Source organism: Coloeus monedula (genome assembly GCF_965178545.1).
Source record: "Coloeus monedula genome assembly, chromosome: 2".
Classification (NCBI taxonomy): Eukaryota; Metazoa; Chordata; class Aves; order Passeriformes; family Corvidae; genus Coloeus; species Coloeus monedula.
Genome location: NC_138782.1, coordinates 45,426,895 through 45,451,990, shown reverse-complemented (window position 1 = coordinate 45,451,990; position 25,096 = coordinate 45,426,895). Strand labels below are relative to the sequence as shown.

The following is a 25,096-nucleotide window of genomic DNA, read 5'->3' as shown; positions in this document are numbered from 1 at the left end:
ACTGTACTTGATTCTACCACAAGGAAACCCAACATCTTTAATAAATCATATGCTTAGAAAGAATAAAGATCCAATCATGACAGAACCATGGCTACAAATTCGAAACAGTTATTAGTTTCTACATACACTGTAACTCACAGTGGTTTTTTCCTATTAGTTTAAGTTTCTTTATGTGGCAATGAATAGGATCTTCCATCTCCAAAAGGAATTAAAACAATTATATCTACTAAGGAAACCAGAACTGAGTAAACTAAGAAAAAAATCTTTCAGGCTTTCTGAAATTAATATTATGTAAATTTCAGATCACTATTACGAGGGGAATGAAGCAGGGGGGAAAAAAATTGTAATTTACCCATGATAAACAAGGATCCTGTCTTTGATAAAATGAAGAATTTTTTCAAAGTATTCCAGGTACCGCATGTTAATGACCTGTCCCCTACAAAGAAAAAAAAGGGTTTTTTGAAGTCTTGTTCTTCAACCCAACATTCCAGGACACAAATATTACTCATTAACATTTGACACAATTTTATTCACAGTTGCTCTGTAAATTAAAGGAATGAACCACGTAGGGTTTATCTACATGGTGAATTGCCAATCCCCCGTTTTAAATATGGATTACATAGTGAACTTGCTCAAACTCATGTATCATTAGAATTTTTGTTCTCTGATAAACTACATTCCATGCATATTTCCCCATTTTCAGTGTGCCTAATTCCAGTAAATCTTATATATATAATTACCAATTTGTACTGATGCCATGAAGATTTTTTGCCTTTGCTTTTATACCTGTTGTACCTTTTTTACTACTTCTGTATTCTTAGTGCTTTTTGCCTACATTCTTGGACTTGTTTGTCAAGCTGAGAGACTAAACATTTTAGAAGCTTTGTAGTTAGAGATCAGTGTGCCCCAGACACCAAGGTCCTCTCCAGAGCACATTCTGTAAACCAAGATAGAACCATCCAGGGGAAGGCTCCTTGGGGAGGGGGGCTCTCATTGGGGAATCTTTGATAGATATGCTAATTAGGAAAACCTATAATGCTATAACCGATCTTCTGGGGTGTGCATTGCAGTGTGCATTTTGGTGCATATGACCTGGACATGTGCACCTAAGGATCCTTAAAATAAATACCAAGGTAAAATCCCTTTTTCCCTTCTAACTGTGTTTGACTCTTGATTTTAAGACCAGGAAAAGACATCAGTACAAGATATAATCTTCCCTAGACTCACAGATACAACAAAACTAGAAAAGAATTCTCAGTTTGCACATCTGGAGAACCAACACTCTCCAGTTTACATATTTGGCAATATACATACATGCCAAACATGTTGATCTGCTCTGATTGTCCACATATATTTTTCTTTATTCACCTATGTCCCTCTATAGTGAATTAATTCTGCCTTGAATCCCAACAGTTACAAGTAGTAACTGAAAAACAAAAACATTGAAGAGGTGTTGCTTTTTCCCTTGGACAACTAAGTAAAAGAAACTCTCTATTAAAATGTGGTAGAAACTTGTTAGGATTATAACCACTCTGAGAGGAAAAATTACATACCATTACTGCATTTGTAGGAGTCCTTCCTCTTCTCCCAGTCTACAAAACAAGATTTTATAAAGCAAGCGTTATCGCTCTCTGAGGAAGCAAAACCACTGTCAATCACAGGAAGCTGTGTACAGCTAGCTTTTTCTCTCCACTTTAAGTGATTTTTGGCAGCTCAAGTCCCTGCCTAATGCCTCACTTGACAGTCTCTCACCTTAGGAGGCCTAGTCTCAGAAAACCAGCAGAATCAGTCATCAAAAACTGAACAGAATTAGAACACATACACGTATCTGCACAGAGGAAAGGGAGGCAGGGAAAGCGGAAGGATGAAGACAAATCTAATATACATAATTTGCCCTTGTTGTACGTCCCATCATTTTCCATCTGTCTTAAAAAAATATCTGTACAACAGGCAGTAGTGTGTCAGTATAAGAAAGTGGATTCTCCTTTAGTGTCACATTGGAAAATATATCCAAAGCAGACCTATCATTCTATAAGGCCATCTAGAAGCTGTTGTACCAAAAAAGAATTTTGATGGGTGGTCGAAAGTGATTTCTGTTTATTCCCACTCTTTCTCCTTGTTTAGTAAACAGTACCACCAAGAATTCAAAAGTTGCAGTGTTCCAGAGTCTTTTTTTTTAATAAGAACATTAAACATATCATCACTGTTTAGCTGATCACAAATCCTTGCTTTGTCTATGAAAACAACTAAAGCTTTCCAAAACATCTTCTCTACTTTAAATCAAACTTACTAGCTTTGATCATTTAAGCCAGAAAGGAGATAAGGGAAATTCACCCTTGTCTATAGATCAACAAAGAAAGTGACAGCTGACACACTTGCATCTTCAGAACATTAAGATCTGAAAGCCTATCCAAAATTGTGAAGTGCAAGATGTTTCTTCTATATCTTTTAAAAAAGGTCCCCAAATTGACACAAAACAAACAAAAAAGGTTTTTGTTTTCTGACACACTCCAAACATTTTGCCATTCTGGAAAAGAAAAAAAAAAACTCCAGCAGACACTGAATGCTAATGCCTCCATGAAAAGACTCATTTGACAGGAGTAATTGAACAATACTGGACTTCCAATGCAGAGAATCTGAGTAAAGAAAATGGTTATACTAACAGACAGGTAATCCAAGTATTTCTGCCCACAGAAATTCCTGGTATCTAATTCAGATGAAACAAAACCTACAGACAGCTTGAGCTCAGCATGACTAGATCTGTTACAAATACTAGAAGAACACCCAACTGCTGTTGCTGTTCTTGTTTGACTGAGCAGCTTTTATCTTAATATATATTATAACCATGCAAACTGCTAGCTGCCAGTCTAAATCTATTGTTACACCTGGTTGTCAGGTAGCCATACTATTACAGAAAGAATTCAGCCTTAGTCATATAGGTATGGGATAACTTTTGAATCAAAACCTAACTATAAAACAAAGTATATCTTCCTGAAGGACAGTCAAAAGACAGTCATAAAGCCATCTCGGTTATCAAGAAAAGGCTATTAGCTCTGTGCCTGATTAGTCTCTTCAACCGGCAGCCATTTGACAAGCTGAGTAATGTAAAAAGGAAATTATACAAATCTGCATAATTTGTTATGAAGAAATTATCATTTAGAAATCATAGTGAACTAGAACATGCTTCAAAATGAAAATAAAATTTAAAAAGCAACCATTACCACTTAATATGTTCATTTATTTTTATCCCTCACATCATGTGAAATCATCAGGATGGAGCCAAAAGCAGAAACAAATCACAGTAGAAAGTTGATCAAAGAAAGTGGCTATTACTTAAGGCTGGAGAATGACCAAATCAGAAGAGGTTTCCAGAGTCAAAAAGAATGCAATCACCATCCAGTACTAAAGCATGATCAACTCCTAAGGCAGTGGTATTTAGGCTGCTTCAAATCTATTGTTTTTTCAAAACAGGTGCCAGTGGTATTTTTCAGAGAACCACTACTTAGCTATCAAATAAGCACAACCAAAATGCTGATGAGATCCCCAAAAGCCAAGGATGAGCCAAACCCAAAAGGTTAGAACTAGGTTCACTGTGGGCCTACAATTCTGAATGTTCACGAAGCTTATTTCAGACTTCGATAAAATGAATGAAAGAGCTCTAACAGTACACTGCCAGTTTTGCCAGCGTTCTCTAATGAAAGGTAAACAAGTAAAGTACTTTGTCCACTGCAAAACAAGAGTTCCTGACAGATTCTGTACAAGGACATATTTCCCCAGGTTAAACGTTCAGTATTAGTTTCAGGACATTAATTAAGTGTTGTTGCATTAATGCCTTTCTGCCAACACAGATCACCTAGAAGTTAGGCTTTTACTCTCCCATTTAAAAATAAAACCATGAAGAGACAGGTGAAGTACGGAATGCATCTCTGTCTCAGTACAGACCGCTGTGGTTTCTGCTGCACTGTACATACGACAAGAGAGAAATGCAGCAACAGCAAAGATGGAAACAGCTTGGAGCCCAAGTGTAACACTTTGCTTGAGTGAAGAGAGAAGCCTGAGCACAAGACTGTTCAAGAAGCAGCACATCTTGCAAAGTAACTGATCTGCACTGGAGTTCAATGCATTAACCACTCCATAAAGTAAAGCAGAGTCCCTAGCAGTGCTAGGGTCCATTTCACAGAGTGGAAGGAAGAGTGAGGACAAATCCTCATTAGCCTCTGCATATGAACATTAGAATATCACTATTTTTCTCTGCCTGAAATAATTCTTGAGAAGGCTTTGTCTCCCTTATCCTCATTTTTCAGTACAGCTTCTCAAAGAATAAAGAGATAGACATATATAAAAGCAGAATGACAGATCAAAGATTCAGTATTTCCCATGAGGGGGTGGAATAGGATGAAACCTGGCTACATATTTACTTACACAAACACACTCTGCTCCTGTGATTGACAGTGATGTTGCCACATCGAGTCTGTCACACTTGCACCACTTCAAGGGAAGTAGCACTGTCATGACTACAATACAGAGTTTTGCAGCATGGGAGAAGATGGAACGTACAACAGTGGTTGAATCTTTTAAATTTTACCTTTATTTGAAAGTGCAACTGTTATCTTCCACAGGTTACTTATTTTGTCATTTTTGCTTTACTCTGGCCTACCTTGAAAACAACTATAAGAATTATGTTTTTCCTCTCCACTGTAAATTGGTATTAAAGCTAATAGAACAGCATTGTTTCAGTACTGATGCCACTACCTTTGAGAGGCAGCATTTGCAAAAATTACAACTATGATGAACTTAATCAAAATTTTACATTTAAGGTTATTTGGGAAACAAAAACAGCACATGAAAATAATGCATATTCTGGATCCTTGTTAGATACTGCTATAACTCAGTTGTACAATTGAAATTCAGGAAAAAGAGGAAATGTCAAGAGGGAAAATTATGCACAAATGCTAAATGTTCCACTAGAAAACATAAAATAAATATTAAACAATAAGTACATACACATTCAATACAGTAAAATGCTGTTTTACAAACAGCTGGTAATTTTTGGTACAATCCCTTAGTGTGTGTGGGAATGCTGCTGGGTAAAACTCTCCTACCTGATTAAGTTAATGTGATTATTGAAACCTCTGCTAAGGCTCCGGGCAGGCATTTGGTCCAACCAAAGCACAGGCTGGTCAGGGTCAGCTATCCTACAAAGACAAAGGACATCACTGGCACACATTTCAATCCATGTAATATTTTTAACAGAGCTTTATTCACAGACAGAACAATTTTAGGCAAAAACTAGAATGCAGAGATTATGAAAAATAACTTTTCCTGAAACATAGGGTTTTTTCTTATAAAAACCATACAACTCAAATATTTGCTGTTTCTGGAGTTGAAACTGTTAGTTCTTGTTTCCCTTAGCTGCAATGGATCCTATGGTCTCTCACAGCTTTGCTTCAACTGGAAAATGCTATTCTGAATTTTTCCCTCCATTATAGAAGAAGAAAAATGGAGTATTTTCAGAAGTGCACACCATCCTTTTCTTTTATCAGAACCTTTCTAGTTACAGAATGGCAGCAAGTGTTCATTTTCTTCTCCATGACTCCAGCCCTTTGGTTAGCTGGAGCACTCATCATTATTAAAACCAATACAGGCTTGCTCTCTGTCCTCTGTGACCATTACCTTCGCCACTTCACAGCAATATCAAACATATCTCTCCACTGCATCAGTCTGGTTTTCCCATTCATCCGAACTTTGGAGTTTGCCCAAGTCCGCTGCACAGCCTGCATTACTTCTAGAGTGGCCAATCCCATTGCTGAGGTGAGGCACGAGGAAAGAGGTACCAACAGCAGAAACAGAAAACCAATTAGAGCCAAATACTCAGTTTTGCACAGACAGGAAAACTGACAGGAAAGCAATGTATTTACAGGAAAAGAATGGACAACATCAAAAAGTCTGGGAGATCCTGATTTCCAGTCCCCAGCTAGGTCAAGAAACTGCTGACATAATGAATATTTTAATTTTAAACTTTCTATTTGATTTGAAAGAAACAGAGCATTAAACTAATTTGCAGATTGCAAAGATATAGCATTCAATTATCACTACATTGACTTTTTTCCCCCACTCAAGTTTACAGAATATTTTCAGTATACCTCTATGTATCCTTTTATTTGGAAGAAATCCTGGCGTCTCATACTGCATCATGGAACCCAGATGATCAGCTACACATATGAGTTCTTGCACATCAGGCTTATAGCTTTCAAAATTCTGAAATAACACATCTCTTACAGAGGAGAAAAACATGCATCAGACACAGCTTGGCTATAAAAGTCCTGAAAGCATTTGGCAAACAAATCTCTGTTTTACAAATCAATACCATTTGTATGAGAAACACAAACACAGGATGAAGAACACTCATTCCTCCTCCCAGCCGACTGAACATACACAGTATGTTGCAGTTACACCCAATATCTCAAATTAATTCACTCTTAATTGAATTCAGTGGCAGATCTTATTAGTGTCACAACCTGTATTTCACTTCAGACTTGCTCGTAAGTGATATTAAATAAAGCTCATAAATAATACATTATTCTTCACTATTACACTCACCCTGATTAACTAAGAAAAGGAATTCTTCTTCCATTACCTTCTCCCATAATTCTGTAAAAACTTCTTGTGCTAAAAAGGTGGATTCTATCCCATATACACAAAAGCCATGAATTTTTAACAGCAATTTTTTTACACTAAGTGAATACATGACAATATACTCAGAAACAGGTTTACAGCAGAGAAATTGCTGAGAAATTGCTATCTTTCCTTTAGCTACACAGTTTTGAAGTCTGTTCTAGTAAATCCCCTACTTTTTGACTGAAGTCACCCTCCTCCTAAAGTTACTCCAAAGTTACTCCAGAGAAGATGTTCACCCAGTGAAACTGAGCTGCCATTAAAGATATATTAAGTATCTAGAAATTACACCTGTAACAAAATAAAAACCTAAAACACAACCAGGAACTGTAATAAGGGCATCAGGAAACACTACACTGAGCATCTCAAACTTATCAACTTCTTAACATTAATTACAAAATAAAAAGAAATACGAGAGTTAATCAGTAAGGCCACAGAATATCAAACAATATGTGAATATTATTATGTGAAGAGAGAAGTGAAGAACATTGTCCTAAGTTTAATTCTTCCTCCTATGAGATAAACCAACTCTTATGATGTACAAAAGAATCTATACACTCAGTGAAATTGTACGTCCATATAATATTAAACATTGTAAAAATGCCTCAGAATGGCAATTTAAAACTGAACACCTCCCCCCCCCCCCCCCATTTAGAACAGGCTTTAAAAAATAAAAATTCTCACTTTATATGTGGCTGTAAGCCTGGCTGTTCTTCATAATTTTCTATAAGAAAAGGAAGATTTTTGGCCCAGTGATCCTTGAAATTTCCAGGAAGATCCATATCAGTATTATACTCTGTAAGAGGGGTATCCAAATGTGCATGCAAATATCTAGAATACTCTGGAGGAAAGAAACAAAATTAAATACTGTTTGCATAATCAGTTTACTTATGCCATTACACAAAAACAGTAACCAGGTTATATGCTTGTCAGTTAAACAACATGATTTTCACAAGTCATTATTTTTAGATAATATAATTTTGCTATTAGCCAATTTCCAAGAATGAAATAAGTCTTTTTCAACTAAGTATCACAAGAGTCTTTACCTTTATATAGAAATGTATGTTCTGTTTTTGGATCTAGGTTTTAACTGTATGAACAAGAAGAATCAGTGTACTTTTTTTTTAACATACATACTCAACAGCGTTTATGAAAATGTACATTGGTTTGTCTAAAATGACCATAACTTCAAGAAAGCTTGCACTTTTAGGGCCCTTGAAACATTTAAGAAAAAACAAAACAAAACAAAAACAAAAAAACCCCAACCAATCCCAACTTACCTCGGAGGTATTTCACCTTCAGATATTCTGGACTGGCCTTCTGTCCTGGTAGTGGATCATTTAACATAACTTTGGTCTGAGCTTTTATGCCTTCATAAAATTGTCCCATGGCAACATGGCTGAGACCCTTCATGTACTGGCACACTTCATTGTATGGTTCTAGCTGTAGACATCTCTAGGACATTAAAGGAACAAAGCACCCATAAATCAAGAGACAGAAAGAGTACCTTCAAATAACCCAACCTGTCTGGTCAGAAGACGTGTGAAAAGACATACTGATTATTAAGATCCACTTCCCTCATAATCTTCTTTCAAATGCTGCTGAGCACTTAAAATGCTAGAAAATGTAAGAAAAAATATTTTCAGCTTTAATAAAGGGGAAAAAACCTGAAAACCCAAATTCTGCCAGTGCAAACACGCTTTGCACACTTGGCTCTAACAATATTAGCTCAATGTTAACTGAGTGAAATTAGACAAAATATACTCCTGACAATATAACAACTCATTTCGGGTTAGTTATATAGATACGTATCTTTTCTGTCATTTCCCCCATTCATTTCTTCACTACTCCATGAATTAGTACACTCTATGTTAGTCAGCTATTTACTGTATGTTAAACCCACAGCAAATTCCTGTTTATGATTCAGAAATGAATGCTCCAATTCTTCCAGCAATTACATGTCTTTAGAAGAGCATCTCCATCTCAGAAGTTGAAGTATCTTTTCATTTACACCAGTTATCTACAAATTGGGTTATAGAAGGTGAATATGTAATAATGCACATAAAGTGTTCTCCTTGGGATAAGCACAGACTCATTTGGAAAGGGATCTTACTTCATTCCTTGTTTTAAGAATATGGGCATACAAATAACATCTGCCTTTTTTGTTCTTTCTACAAAATAAGGCAATTATTTAATGCCAACAGAGATAGGCAAGATTTTGGCAACATGAAAATTTTTGCAAGCACAATGAATCACAACATATGCTGAATTTTTCAGAAGAAAATACTCCAGAAAAATTAGATAAACATTGTAACTTATTTTCAGCTTAAAATTACAGACTAGTACATTTTATCTTTCATCCGATATGAAAAGAACTTTAGGTTTCAAATCAAAGTATTAGCAAGAACACAATTACCAGTTTAAAAAGAAAAATAACACATTTCAGCCAGAGCTTGGTTTTACAAAAACATAAAACAGTTAAAGAAACCACCTTAGTTTTAGCAAAATTAGGTTTTTAATTACAAACTGTTATGTTGTAGCTTTTAAGATGGACTTCACAAAAAATACTTCTAGTCCAAATGCACACATATTCAGAACGAAAAGCTTTGAAATTTGTCCATTTTGTTGTACTTGTTGAATACAAGTCCTCATTACAACATTTAAATTTTGTGTTTACTTACAGCCTGCTTACCTTAAAATTCTTTAGTGCTTCATCTAAGCTACCATGATGATAAAGCATCATTCCTTTGAGCTGTAACGTCTGAACATGATTTTGATTCAGCAGTAAAGCCTTCTGGAAGCTCTCTGTAGCAGCATCAAAGTTGCCAAGCTCTCTAGGTGATTCAGTAACATGGAAAGTGAAAAATACAGAAGACAACAGTGACAACAAAATTACTTGTTAAAGGTTGCTTAAGAGTGTCCAAAGGGGATATCATTGAAGAGAAACACAGTATTAATGGAAAATTTCTATAACAAAAGCAGTAATTTTGCAACTATTCTTCTGTGGTAATAACAGAACAGCTGCACAGAGTTTGTTACTCCCAGAAAGAAATATGTACTCTGAAATACAACCCCAGACCACAAATCTTCACAATCCTTAGCAGACATTAAAACTGCAAAAACACATACCTATGGTATTTCTTCAGAAACTAAAGTAAACAAAACTTCCACACAAAGCGTTCTTGGAAAACACTATCTTTGAGAGGTCTTTTTAACTTCTATGTACAAACATGTTTTTAAGAATTTACCAACTACTTAAATGCTGAGTAAGAACAAAGCATATGGTGTTTGAAAACTGTAACTAACTAAAAATGTATTGACTGGAATTACTCCATGTGCAAGGACAGCTGTACATGTAAAAACAGTCACAGAGAAACTGTTGTGAGAAAATTAAAACATAAATAGTATACAGCTTATCTTAATTTTTTTAATCCAGTACACCGATTTCTTTAAGATTACTAAATTCTTTCCACATCAAATTATATTTGACAAAATTAATCCAAACCAAAACAAGACTAGAAAAACAAAGAAGATCTACTAGTTTTATATACATCTGCTAAAAAAGAGTTTTTAGCAAAATAATGATTAACCAAAGCTCTTTAGTTTCAAATAAATGCATGAGCACCAAAGCCACTACATTTGAAGCAGGATTTAATAGGTAAAATGCTATAGCTCATGTTGCATTAAACATTTCCATCATTTAAAAATCATCTAGCATACCTAAAAAACATCTTACTGAAAACTGCCATTTAACCTTCGAGTCTGGGAGACTCAAAGAGATACCAGAGATGAAATTAAAAATACAAAGCAAACATAGAAATTATTTATATTAAACATATTCTGATGTAGCCATACCAGCTGCTGGAGCTACCAAATACCACATTTGGTTCTGCACAATTTTGTAACAAGTGTGTAAAACTTAAGTGCATTTTCAAGAACACAACCAAATGAAAAAATTAACTTTAAAACTATTTCTGAATATGAGTACCGGTAGGCTTGTCCCAGACTTTTATATGCATCTATGAAGTCTGCTTTCTGCTTCAGAGCTTCTTTGAAGGATTCAATGGCTTCCTGCAGAAAGGGACCAATAGAAAAATTTGTAACTTACTATACTCATTAAATTTCAGCATCCTCAGTAGTTACTAGCTATGGGTTTAGTTATATATCAAAACCTTTGGAAGGAACAAACAAGGCATGAATTTATTACAATATCTATGTAGTAAAAATTATTACATAATAAATGAAATGTTGCAACATTCTTTATAGTACTGACAGATTTAGTTGGAATTCCTTTGTCTAATATGCAGTGGGAATGAGCATTCTTTTAGCATTTTAATAGAGTTCAGAGATGAAATCCCTTCAGAGTTTGCTTTCAAAGCTCAGTTTGGTCCCTAAGGTAAAGCAGTCTCTCCTTACAGTCTTCCTTCTTCATTCATACTGCACGTCTTAAGTTCGGGAGGCCAAAAGTCTCCTTCAAATCTGCACTCTGCCTTCAATTGTCTTATTGCATTCTTTGTTACTTCCATGGTTAGCAAACATTCTCTTGAGGGATTACAGAGTAAGTGATCATCTTCACACAACAGCATGGACTGTTGCTATTACTGCTATTACTGTTGTGAGGAATACAAGGTAGTAAAAATAAAAGCTAACAAAATAAGCATATGGTTAAAGAAATATTCCTCTTCAAAGAGTCTGATTAAGAACTCAGCTTTTCAGACTGGCATATTCAATCTTGAGACCTAGAATTAAGGATGGAATAATCAATTACTTAATATTACTAAGGAATGCCTTAAAAGTATCTTAAAGTATACAATGCAATAAATTAGAAGCTGTAAGGAAAGAATCACTGGTATTTTCAATCAATTTAGAAATTCTTATTTAGAAAAACTATCAAATATATTCTGAGCACTACAACACGCACAAAAATATCCATTGAACAAAAATGTAGCACAATCACCTACATCTACTGATAGGCACATATCCTACAGGTAAGTTTTAAAAGCACAATGATTATTCCCAAAAGCAGTGATCCAAATCAATCTCTTTTCACTCAAAAATGAACACAGCCACCCTCAACCCCAATCTTCAATTTTTAGCAAGCCTTATAAAACCTAACAGATGACATTTACAGCTTTCCTTTAACATGCAGCCTGAATCTGACTGGAAGCTAAGGTGTACCTGGGGATGAAAAACCCCAGTGACAATCTCTCCGAACGTGAATATTAGAGAGGGAAGATGCTTTCTTTGAGAAAAGAAACTGGGGGGAAAGAGATGGTGGTGTAGAAATGTGCTGACCTGTGTATCAGAAAGAAGAAAACTTCACTTCTATTCTGCAAACTGAGACAGCATTTATTTTTGTCAGTATTTTCACTATCACTTTTTGGGGTCTCTTTTGTCAGTATTTTCACTATCACTTTTTGGGGTCTCTTTTGCCTACACCAAAAATCAGAAATTCAGACTATTATTTGCAAGTATCTCTTCTGACTACCAGAAGATACAGATAATAAAAATTCAGTGACAATCTGATGTTCTCACAGCATACAGTGAGACTGGAAAAAAATACCTGCTTGGGTGCTAAAAAAGTGAGGAAGCAGACAGCAAAAAAAAAAGAGAGATATAAAAATAGTGATTGCCTGTGAAAGATAGTGGGCTGAAACTTGTGAGTCCTCAGTTGTCTCCAGGTTCTGCATACAATCCTTAATGAACCCCAAGCTGTTATGATAGGTTAAAAAAAAAAGACAGCTTCCACTGTTGAGTTTCAGGAATCACACCACTGCATCTTCAGTTTTCAAACTGAGGGTATCAGACAACTTGTGTAATTACTCTCCCCTATGAAAAATGGCTGCAGTATCCCTAAATACTTCACAAACAAGAAACAGGGGCAATATTACTACACCTAAACAGAGAGAAGTTTTGAGTTACAAAATGGTGAAAACTTAAAAAAGACAGGGGAAGAACTTACTTCCCTGATTTTAGAAACTGAAGGAGCAATTATGTTCCCTCAAGTTAGATATCAGCCTTCCAGAAACAACATATAACTGAAATAAACTTGTATACATGCAGAGCTTCTACACTTCCCTTGATTACTTCCTAGCTCATTCAAGGAAGAGTTCAAAATTATTTTCCTCTTCATCCCTCTTCCCTTCCCAAAACCTAGAAAATCTCCATTTAATTTTGAAATTTTGAACATAACCATACAAATACTAGCAGAGGTGCTAAATACAAACATCTTTCAAAGCACTCCTTAAACATGACTGTTATCACTGATCTACTGAGATTCAGCAACAACTGCAGATTTACATATCATATCATGGAATCTTTATTCTGCTTACACTCTTTTGCCTTAAAAATCTTCCTTATGTGAGAGAAAATATAGTATCAACACCTATGATATTTCTACTATTTTATGGAAGTAACTTCAAATAAAGGGTATTGTTCTACATGAACTATTGTTTAATATAGATTTACCTTCAAAAGTCCTCTGTGAAAGAAGGTTAAGCCTTTATAAAGCATAGCTATAGGCTGATTTTTGTTCAGTTCCAGTGAGTGCTGAAAATCTTCATGGGCTGTCGCATAATCCTGTGATAAAGAAGATTTTAGATGACAGTGGAAACAGAATACAAATAAAGAGGAATACATACTTTTATTCTCATAAAAGTAAACTACAGAATTTTGTTTAATATATGAAGTCAGTCTCAGGGCTAAGCAGCAATGATTATCAACTACCAATCAGAACATCAAAGAATGCACAATACACTTCCAACTTTTACAGGAAGTGCTGTATAAAACATAGTAAAGTAAATGGAAAAATAGCTGGAAACAAACGTGAAATCAGAAGAATCAAGTAGGAAATCAGCCATCAAGTATTCACACAATCTTTGAAGATAAAGCTACTTGTTCTACATTAAAGCTTTAAGAACAAAACACACAGGTCACATAGCAAAATGGGATGTTAGCATTTTGCTACAGGTTTTTTATTTGTTTATTGTGAGGAGTGTTTTTTCTTAAGCATATAGACTACCTTGGCCATAAGTATTTTCCTTTTCAAACTGGTGTTTATCAATGCTAATTAAATGCAGCCACAGGTTATAAATTAATTCAGAGTCTTTATCCACATCCTACTCCTCAAACACAAAAGAATCTGAGGTGTGCATGCAAGGTACTTGTCCTCTGATTCTCTGCACTAAACAAATTTGCAAATGAAATACTCAGAGAATACCTCTGAACTGTCAGAAAGCCAGCAAGAGGAATCAGGGCTTTTGTTATATATATAGTGGTTTGGGGCTTTTTAACTAAACAGGAAAGAAGCTCTAGAACAAAAGGAACAGCTAGCACAAAAGTCAACAAAATAATCAACAACATCCCCACAACCAAAGTCAACGAGAATCCCCCAAATCCACTAACCTCAGATATGAAGTAAAGGGTACCTCTGTGCCTGTAGAGCCTTGCTGATGGTTGCAGCTGAATAGCTTTGGTGAGATCAGATAATGCTTCACTGATTCGTCCTAGTGGGGACAATATCTAAGAGTATAAAACCAAAACACAGTTTAGAGCAGACAGACTGAATAGATTTATCTGAAAACTGAAGATTATTCTTTTCCATGTTCAGCTGTAACAGAGTAATTGTATTTGCTAGAATAGGCTGGAAAGTTCCACTATAAATTTCAGTACTTATCGCCTTTAAACCCCTATGAAAGAGTAAATCTGGAATAATTTTTCTCAAAACTATCAGTGTACATAAACATCACCAATAACATTTGCAGAAACCCAGTATTCCAAATTAAAAACAAATTGGTCAAAGCAAAATACTCAATTTCAAGCTATTTCAACATATTCAAATGAAAATGTAATTGAAGTATTCTCCTAAGCCTTATGTGAAAAAACATTCCCCCAATGGAAAATGGTCCATTTTCCAATTATCCGAATGCCTTTCACATTTTTAGGTCAAGGTTCACAAACGTACAACGAGATCACTAAAAACATTAAAACTGTGAATGTTATGGCAGCTATCATTACACACTATGCTGACTAATATTTATGCTTTTGGTTTGCCTACAAAGCTGCTTCTTGACATCCATTTTCTGTAATTTAGTTGGCAAAACAAAACTTGATTTTCAAAATAAAAAATATATGTGGGCTGGAATGATATTTAAATTACATGCACAAATATAAACCCAAAACATTTCAATTTTTAAAGTTTGGTATTCTAACAACTAGTATTAACAATAGATTTACTAAGTTGACAGAAAGTGCAAACAGTAAGGGTCAAGTGATATTTTGATTCATTTTATAAAAAAAACTCTAAACACAAATGATCTTGCTATTTAGTATGTCAAAGACTGAACAGTTACACATATATGGCATTGCATGTGCCATAGTAACTCTGTATGGTCTATATTTTATTTTAAAACTAAATATTCCACAAATTACACTGAGAGGAAATGCATATATTTTAAAAGAAAGGAGGAACGTTCACAGAAGAACACCAAGCTTTAGTCATTAAATCAGTTAAGATGTAATTGGAAACACTGTCTAATTGAAACTTCTCCAAAGTCTGAAAAGAAAAAATGCTCACTTCTGCTCGCTGTTCAAATACTTCAGGATGATCTGGTTCTAGACTAATCACCCTACTGAGCTCAAACAGAGCAAGTTCAGCATTTTTCATATCCTGAAAAGGAGAAAAATAAACAAGGTGAACAACTGTGCACACTTAGACTAATATGCTCTCAAGATGAAGCACAACTAGATTGGCTAAGTGTCCAAAAGTGCATCTATTTATATTAAAAGCCCTTCACACCTTGGCTAATAACATCAAGATGCAGTATTCCACAAACAGCTGGAAAAACCATGTCTGCTACAAACAACAAAACTAAACTTTGTTTGTACACATCATCTTTGTGTTGTACCTCTAATGATTACTATAAGTTATTAGTATAACTCTGAATAAGCATCAGGTGGCTCTAGAGGTGCCCTTCTTGGCAGCAAAGCTGGCTCAAGCTCCCACATGAACTCCAAGGCATAGGCACACTCACACCCACCACTGGCGTCATCATCGTCTGCAACTTAAGCCAAGCAGTACTGATAAATGGGTTGATGCCAACAGCACCTTGCCCATCTAAATTTTTTAACTGTCCTCTATGAAGTGTAGGATGGAAGTAGTTACTTAATTACAAAAAAACCTAAGTAATTATATAGCAAGTTCTGTATTAGATTTCATTGATCTTTTTGTTCTTTCTCAAAGCAAGGAAATTTTGTGCTTAACATCATCTTTGTGCCTTGAAGGTGCCACACAAAACCTTTTATGAAGTGAAGCTGTATTAACACCTAGCCAAACTGAGAAAACAAAGTGAGAAAACAAACTCATGCTGATGTTAAAAACAAGCAAATATGAGGGACTTCAAGCTCTTGTCAGCACCCCTAAATAATTAAATGTTCTGTACAAAGAAAATTTTCAAGGAGTTACTCAATTACTCATTCTTCTAGAACTCTAGCAACCATTCAATCATGATTCAACAGGCCACAAAGTCAAACTACAAGGACCATAGTCTATTCATAAATTTCTTTCTGCTCAAGAAATTATTTGAGCAGTAAGTATTGCAACTAAGTAATTTAACTTAGAATTTTATTTTAATAAATTTAAGGTGGTATACTTATCAAGAAGCATAAGCAATTAAAAAGCAGTATGAAGCCTACTGTATCCGAAGAGCTGACAATGTTCCCAAGCTGCAATAAAAGACTTTTTCATTTCCAAATACACATTAGATGTGGAGATGAATTCAGTGGGACTTCATAAACCTGTCTCAGAGGCAAGATACTGCCTGTTATCGTAATAGGCAACTCTGTCAAGAATTTGGGGCTCACAGCCTTACTATCCACCACTCACAGTAGTGCCTTATCTTTTCCTTTGGCATACTTATGTCATGCAGCTTTACTTCCACAGTCTCACAAAACAAACATATCCATGGCTTGAGCAGTATGATCTACTAGATCCCTCAATGTTATACAGTGCATCTACCAAGGGACAGACTCATCACAGAAGTAGGACAACACAAAGGCCTTGAAGTGTACTCATCACGTTCTAATCAGTCTAGTTACTCCTGCTACAGGCTTCCTTATGGTTCAGTCTCAAATAATTCAGGTGGATATTGATTTAAATAATGATCTACTCACATGTAGTCCTTTTTTTCCGTACGCTATCCCTCGTCCATAAATTGCACTAACCAGCTCAGGTTCTTCCTGTTAAACAAATAAAATATTAACTTGTGGTGTAGGTTTTTTGGTTTCTTCAATATGTACTTAGTTCTAGCCGATCTAAAGTAGTAAGCAATGAACAATCACAGTTGCCAGGCAAAGAAATTTATTGTATTACAGTCCATTCTTTCATACGCTCACAACTTCAAATTCAATTTAATGGAATTGTTCTGGAGTATTTGTCTGGTAAAAAAGCCAAACAGAATGCAGTTGTAGTGCCAGTGACCACCTACCAGAACCTATTACACAGTATACATTAGAATAGATTAGAATACACAGTACTCATTAGAATACTCTGTTATCCATCCTCATTAGTTGCAAACTTACTGGTGATTATATAACTTTTTCCATCTCACATCACTGAACTGATAAGAAACATACAATTTGGCCACTCAGAGCTTATTTTGTATGCAACTTAAATTTGAGATTTAATATTTGGAAGCAAGATATTGTGACATCCTGATGAAATTTATATTCAGACAGCAACTAAAACCGGAAGTATTCTACCAAAATAGTTCTGCAAAATTCAAACCAACCTTCCTTGGGTTAGATTTAATTTCATGACTTTCCTACTTGGGCACTTAGCGGGGATGCACCCTACACAGTGAATCTACTTCGTGTTTGATGTCATTTACTCCAACCACAGTTTCCCATACAAATTTCAAGAACTACACAGCAAAACTGTTTTGTCAACACAACAATGCCTGTGCAGTCAGTTTCCCTGGAAACCAGCCAGGAATCACACCATCTTCACACCTGCAAGGAACACAGCTGTGCTACAAAAGTTTGTAGCACAGGCTTGGTGTTATTTAATTGGGACATCTGCCAAGAAACAAACTCTTCCGTGGATAAAACAACAGAATACGTGGCACATCAGTGCCGGCAGCTTGCCAGACTTGAGCTGATTCCAAGTTTACACTTGGCAACATTAACATCAACAGTAGGTAACGTCCTACTTTTAATACCATGGCTAAGCAAGGCTGTTTTATTCAGTTAAATGTTTTAATGCTCACTTTATATGTATTTAAAATTGCCTCACGGAAAACAGAGTGAACAATCACGATCACTTTACAGCCTTTCAGGCATACTATAGGCATGACATTAAAGCATACATTAAACTGACATGTGGGCATTGCAGAGGTACTCTATTACATAAACGCTTCTTCCACTATCTTTCTACTTGGGTATCTTGGTTATCTTCACTTATATTAAGTCTCCTTCTGAATAAAGACAGGAAACAATACATAAATCCAGTGGTTTTGGAAGCAGGATTTCTCACTAGGGTCAAAAAAATCCCTCACATTAAAACAAATCAAAGACAGGTATCACTAAACACCTATATCAAACCAATGAAAATAAAAGCACACAAAAACCCCAACATTCCTGTCCTCAGATAAATTCCCTGGAATAATTCCATTAAATTGTCACACTTCCACTCAATTTAAGAACAAGCCATATGACACTTTAAAAATACATGCTATTATTTGCAGTATTGCTTTCAGCTTGCATTTGTGTACTTCAAACAGTTTAAATGAAAAAGTATGTCCATGCTTCTGCATGTTCCAGGCTTTTAGCCATAAAAATACAGTATTTGAAATCAGCTTTAGTTGAAGCTTATAAATTGTTGGGGCTGGTTTTGTTTTAAATGTGACTACCTCCTACTTAATTGCAGAAGATTCTGAATTCTTTATTTTGGTCAGGAAAAACACCCCCAATATAAGTATTAGTTATGTTTTATTTCTTTATTAAACTAATCAAAAGCTTATCACTGAAAAAGGATAAAGCCAGCATACAAAATCATTTATCATTGTGAAAGCAATGTGTTACTTGCCACTAGCAATAAACGATCTCTGTCAGGGCTTTTTTTCTCATGTTACTGGCAACGTGCTGTCACCCAAAAAAATCTACTTTAAAATATCTCAGCCTACACAATAAGCAGATAATCTAAGGAACTTCACCACTGCAGAGGTCAAGTTTCTGAAGACACGTGCTTTTTTGGTAAAAGTGCCATAAAAACTTTATGCCTACAGATGAGAAAAATACTCACCAAATAACCAAGATACTGATCACCCAGTTCTAAGAGTATGCTTATGTTTGGATGGAAAAAAAAAATGAACAAACAGCAGAATAATTACTCTCATTTAAGAATCCTTAATTTAATATTTTTTTCTATTAAAGTGATATGTGGCAATGGATAATTTCATAAAGTTATTTTTTGGGGTCCAAGCAGAAAACTTACCTGCAGCATTGTTGAAAAATGTCGTATAGCTTCGTCATACAAGCCATTGCCAATCAACACGTAAGCAATTGCTATCAAAACATTAAAAATGTTAATAAAACAGAAAAAAAATCTGACTTTTTTTTAATATTAAATACTACCAAATTGTAAAATGTTTAAGTTCCTACATTGCAGTGAAGATTAAAATAGTCAGAGGATTCCTGAACAGCCACCAAAACGACATGACTTCCCTCGGCCACTACCTAGCACTCATTAATTACTCAATTCATACTATGCTTTTCAGAGCTGCTTTGGGGTTTTATGATTTGTTTGTGGGCTTTTTCTCTCCTTTTTACAAGTTGTTCAGGAAAGTGCCCATGTTTTCTTCTAAAATACTTAGGATCAGGGAAGGTACTATGATCCCAATATAATAGCCCTGGATTCTTTCTCAATTTAAAGTGCTACCTGGCTATCACTAACTTTTTTTGACAATTCCATTAGGGTTTTCCTTAATTTGAGTTAACTAGAAATACCTTAAATAAACTGATTTCATTATTTATGAAATTGAAACTGAAAAACAGCCAAGTCTTTACCCATGTTATAATTATGAAAACTTTAAAGTCCTTGCGCAACCCCCCATTTTGAAGTAGAAGCCAAGTGTTTGAAAAAGAAACAGACCATTAGAAATACATTCCTGTAATCTCCATAAGATACAAAAATACAGTCAAATCACAAGACTGGAAAGCTGTAGTTGTGCTTGCATGACTGAAGTTCAGTTCTGACAGCTGAAGAGCTCAAGATGGTTTCATTTTGCATGTTTTAATCTCTCACAGTTCTTAATTCTGAACTAAGCTCTGTCTACACTGCCAGCAAAACCCATTATCTTGAAGACCACAGCTATGAAAGTTAGAGGAAACTCTTCCCCAGGCAGTTTGTTCAAACAGCTGGCAGTGGAACTACGAGCAGGATGTCACCTCTCCCCACTTACAGTGAATTTAGCAGTCATCCAAACAGAATGGAAGAGGCACCTCTTAGCTTAATTATTTATTCAAACATGTGAAGAGACAAATAAGTCAGTTAAAGCAAAGGCATTTTTGATAGGACACAGACACTTATCTTTCAGGCAGGCAGAGCCACATTGTTTTGGCAGTGTTGCTAAGCACATTTCATTAAAGAAGGAAAACAGTTAAATGAAAGAGAAATGAGAAATGTATTTAATCCAGAGCTTGTCTCATACTCAGAGCACTTCTATTATGAAGAAGGAAATATTTGTATGTAACATAAGCTTTCTCCTCAATACATAAAGAGCTTCACTTGGCACAAATACATAGTATTGCCAAAAAAAGGGAAAAAATGGGCAGGGTGAAGAGCTCTTGAACTTTCCTCATTTCATTCTTCTGTAAAACTATACTATATAGTATGTTTAGGGTTCCAATCTCAGAACACAGAAAAGCTGGCATGTAAAGTAAAAGCAACTCAACCATGCCAGTATTAAAAAAAAAAAAAACTGCAGGAAGCAAGGTAATGAAGACTTACACTGTCACTCAATTGTCTTGCTCCTAATAATGGTATATAATTTATACAAGACACTTGGCAAAATGCCAAACTGAACTATGAACTATGTCGTGAACTATGACTGCAAAACTATCACAAGTGGTTGACAGCTACCAGCTGATACAGTATCAGCTTCTTTTTAAATGGTATCTTTTTGATTTTTTACTCTTTACTATTACAAAAATACAAGTACGTACTTCACTATGAAGAATCTAATGGTTAACAATTATCCATTAGCCAAAGTATTTCAGTACCAACATGGCTTCAGAAGGCCCCATACATTCTGCATCACTTTTCCTCAGAACAGTTCAAAGTAACGTGCACAAACAAGAAGGACCAACCCAGGCTCCTCACACCATGGCATTCTTGGACTAAAGTGGGTAGATAGTGCCAGCCTACATGCCCAACATGAGGACAGAGACCTTCTAGCATAGCCTTCCGAGTCTACAGAACAGATACTAAAAGTATCAGATATTTTCATCTGAATACGGTTTGGTATTCTTTGCAAGATTCTATGAACATAGCTAGGTAGCCTAGGAATATGAAAAAAGATTATGCCCCCAAATTTTCCTGGATAAATCCATGAAGGTAGAAATTGTGTCCAAAAAAATCTACTTAATTAAGTTCATTAGAGGGGAATAAAATCTCTCTTTGCTTTTGTATAAAAGATGGTCTGCTGCCTTCCTTGACACACATCCTCAACAATCTCTTTGCTGCCTCGTAATACCTCTGCATTTGAAGAAGCAGTGCAACTCCGGCCTCAAGTCCTTTGAGGAAAGTATTTCCTGTTCATTTATTTGAAATGCCCCCATTTTTTTGTGCTGAGTGTGCTTTGAAAAAACTTCAAGTAGCAGCCTAGGGCATAATTCAGAAAGTCTTCCTGCTGCCTATAACTGTTGATGGGAGAAGTGTGGAGAGGGGAAACAGATCCAAGATCTATGTTTTACAGAAAGCATATTGCATTGCTAAAATTTTATGGATGTTTGAAAAGTTTTAGTCATCAATAATGACAGAAAAGGGAAACAGGAAGTAGCTGAGCCTGTTAAAAAGGATTTAATCATAACGCTTTTTGAACATCTGCTTAAGCAGACATGGTGAAGAATTCTAGTGAAGAAAACAGCAAACGTTTTTAGCAACAGAAATAAATATCTGCTTTATATGACCAGAGAAACTTGCTGTATTTCCAGATGTAAGATCAATTTGAAGTTAATGCATCACTTCAATCATCAATTTTCAAAACATTTAGTGCTAATAATAAGCACATCATTCACCTGCACAAACCTTATATAAAGCATCTTACCCAATTCTTCATTCGTGTTGTCATTATCAGTAGCAAATGGAAATCGTTTTTGCTCTGCAAGCAACTTCGCTTGACTCTGTAAAACATCATGTTTTTAAGTCTTCAGCAAACAACAATACAGAATTTAACATTTAAAATCCATGTCTTAAATCCTTAAGAGAATGCCTTAAACCACAAAGTTAAAACTAACGTGATTTCACTAAGGTAACTGAAACTGAGTCTTCCACAGGGAGAAAAGCTTCTCTTTAGTCAGATGCTGCTGTTTTCTGCTCTAACGTAAGGGTAACCAAGCTTCAGAAAGAACACTGTCAGCATGTTACCAGGAACTGATGTTTCTGTACTGCACTTACTTAAGGTGAAGTTTTTAAGTCTTTTTAAGACACCTAACTTCGTATGAAAGTTTATACTCTTTACCCTATAATTATTCCTTTGTCTCCTGCAAGGGGAAGGGTACTGCAGAGGAGTAAAGCACTGAAAATAAACATTGACTAGAGTATCACTCCATCAATGTAGGAAAGTTTAACTTCACAATGCCATACTAAAGAGCCTGTCCTTTTAACACTGACATTCTATCAGTTCTACACTTTGTTCAAATTGTAGCCTTATCTAGGATGTCTGTTCCTTAAATAACATACCCATAGAAACCAATAGTGTCAAAGACAAACCCCTCAGAAATGCAGGGATACTCAGCTCTGTTTATTTTCACAAGTAGTTTCCATAGATAGGTGTAACCCTACCAGAGTAGTTTATGTTAGAAAAATACAAAATGTTCATTTAAATTAATAGGTCTTTCAAACTGTTTTAGGAAACAAGGGGGGAAAATAACACCTCTCTCCATTCAGTTCTCTTCTTTCAATTCAACTAAACAGCTCATTTCCTCTACTGTCCTCCTTTCAGGTTGTTTTGCCTGTCCAATCAAAAGTAGCCACAATACTTGTGTCCACAACATGGACATCTTACTTGTCTGCAAGGTGCAAAAGTAGAATGGTCAAATCCCATTGCACAGTTTTTGCCCTGTATGTCTAATGATGAGGATAATGTTTGGTCTGCTCAGAGAACTTGAGTATTTTGGAGGGCATGAATGATTACCAAATGGATTTTACAAACCTTTTGTTTTCTTTACTGCAATTAAAGATGATGTATGAGCTCTACACTATACCACAACACTCTGAAAATTGTTACCCCACCTATATCTGCGCTGCTACAGTAACAGAGTGCAGCAGTTATTTCCCTTATAGAGAAAAGTCATTAAAAAGCAGCACAAAAATGAGCACGGTTCAACAGGTGTAACAATAAGAAAACTAAATCTCCATTGCAATCCATATGCATCTACAAATACAGACTTTTTATATCATCAGTGGCCTCCGTGTAATTTCCAGAAAATCTACTTCAGAAAATAATCTTTAACACTTAACTCTGCAAAACATTATTCTTCTGTAACTGTCTTAATATTAGGAAAAACACCAGAACATTTTTACTAAAGGACAACCTCTTCCTTGGTGGATTTACAAAAATAGGTCTACATAACTCTGTCTGCAGACAAAGATAAGATATAGCAAGATTTCACACTGAGTATTAGAAAATAAGCCACAAGCAAAAGAATCTTACAACACATTACAAAAACTTCCTATGGATTACTGAGCTGCATGTGGCACCAAGAGAAGTACCACTACCTCACCTGTTTTGTCATTACAGAGTAACAGAACAGTTGGGGTGGCAGAGAAAGTGGTTTCACACTTCCTCAACAAACTCTGAATTCAGGTATAGGTTAAACATCCTGCAACTCTACATGCAAAAAACTGTCAGTCATTCTGCCTTCAAGACACAGGAGAATTTTCATCATAGCACCATAACCAAACAGGTTTAATTGTTGCTTGATGCTTTCTTTAAAACCACCTTTATTTTTTTGTTTGAAACAGGGAAATTTCTTATCAACAAATACATATTTCACTGTGTTAGAAAGAACTGGTACTGTTGGACTAGACTAGACAGATCTTCTGACCAATACATGATGAAGTCTAAGGAGAATATTCAAGTTAAATAATTGGCTTAGTGGATTTGCAGGATAGTAGTTTTAATTCCAAGTGCCACCTCTGGAGAAGTTGCTTCCAGTTTTAATATTGCTTCCACACTCCCTCATAGCCAATAATTTCTAAAAATTTGCCAAAGCTTCTTTGAATATTCACATGGAAATTATTTGAAGATTTTCAACACCTGTACTCTACTGGACTGAAGACGTAACATCAAACCTGTGTTCTGATGTATTATATTTGTTCAGGATCAAAAGACTACGAGTAGTGGTGCAAGAAAACCCAAATTCCAAAATAATACTCCTGAAGTCTCTCTACCAAAATATACTCTTCTTTTGTTAGAATATTCTTCACATGCCAGGTCTGTATTACATTTAGTGAAATATGGTCTGAAGCTTCTAACTCTCATCTTTGCACAGTGTTACTTATGTAGTAACTAGAAGTCATTACTCCTACACGTGTTTTGTGGTAAACTTCGGGAAGTTACTCTGGGTAGAAACTACAGCACCTCCCCTTTTTATAGCCCCTGCACCCCTAAAACCAAAAAATTAATTGGTTGATTAACTGAGCTGAAAGTTAGCTCTCAGTGACAACATCAGCTTCAATTAGTTGACAGCCCTAGAGACTCATGACAGATTACTATGATGTAATACTTTTATGAGCAACTTGAGTTTATTCATACTTAAGCCTTTTGGGCAGCTATGCCTACTGATTAATAGATTCTATTTGCAGATATTTCCCTGAACTTCATTCTAAGTGGTTACGCAGCTGAAGCGATCTGCAACTTCAACAATCTATTAGAATTGTTTTCTACGTTATATTCTTGGTAACATACCAGAATTTTTTCTGTATTCAGGGAAAGCATAGATTCACAAGATGATGACCCTCCTATGTCACAATCCGATTCATGGAAGTGCAAAAATGATGAATCTGGGAGAAAAGAGAGAAAAAACCTTTAGGAACTCATAGAGTTACATATATGTCCTATTAGCACATCTCACATTTCGTCGTGTTTGGCAGAACAGCTTCCCCACTGGGCATCCCACAGGGCAGAACTTTCATGAAGTG

At 35.6% G+C, this 25,096-nt stretch overlaps 1 protein-coding gene across 3 annotated transcripts in view; it reads right to left on the bottom strand.

The window, feature by feature from the left end:
• TTC13 (tetratricopeptide repeat domain 13) overlaps nt 1-25,096 on the bottom strand; it is a gene marked incomplete at its 5' end in the record, with an annotated part of 40,900 nt that overhangs the window by 12,007 nt on the left and 3,797 nt on the right. For all 3 annotated transcript variants that reach the window (XR_014227376.1, XM_082303355.1, XM_082303354.1), the window contains 15 exons: nt 353-436; nt 5,103-5,195; nt 5,674-5,806; nt 6,144-6,274; nt 7,360-7,516; nt 7,956-8,130; nt 9,368-9,509; nt 10,664-10,746; nt 13,144-13,254; nt 14,080-14,196; nt 15,251-15,343; nt 16,846-16,911; nt 19,166-19,236; nt 21,999-22,074; nt 24,864-24,958. Coding sequence is in view for 2 of the 3 variants with exons in the window: in XM_082303355.1 (XP_082159481.1) it covers nt 353-436; nt 5,103-5,195; nt 5,674-5,806; nt 6,144-6,274; nt 7,360-7,516; nt 7,956-8,130; nt 9,368-9,509; nt 10,664-10,746; nt 13,144-13,254; nt 14,080-14,196; nt 15,251-15,343; nt 16,846-16,911; nt 19,166-19,236; nt 21,999-22,074; nt 24,864-24,958 (1,627 nt within the window). The remainder of the gene's footprint in view (nt 1-352; nt 437-5,102; nt 5,196-5,673; nt 5,807-6,143; nt 6,275-7,359; nt 7,517-7,955; nt 8,131-9,367; nt 9,510-10,663; nt 10,747-13,143; nt 13,255-14,079; nt 14,197-15,250; nt 15,344-16,845; nt 16,912-19,165; nt 19,237-21,998; nt 22,075-24,863; nt 24,959-25,096) is intronic.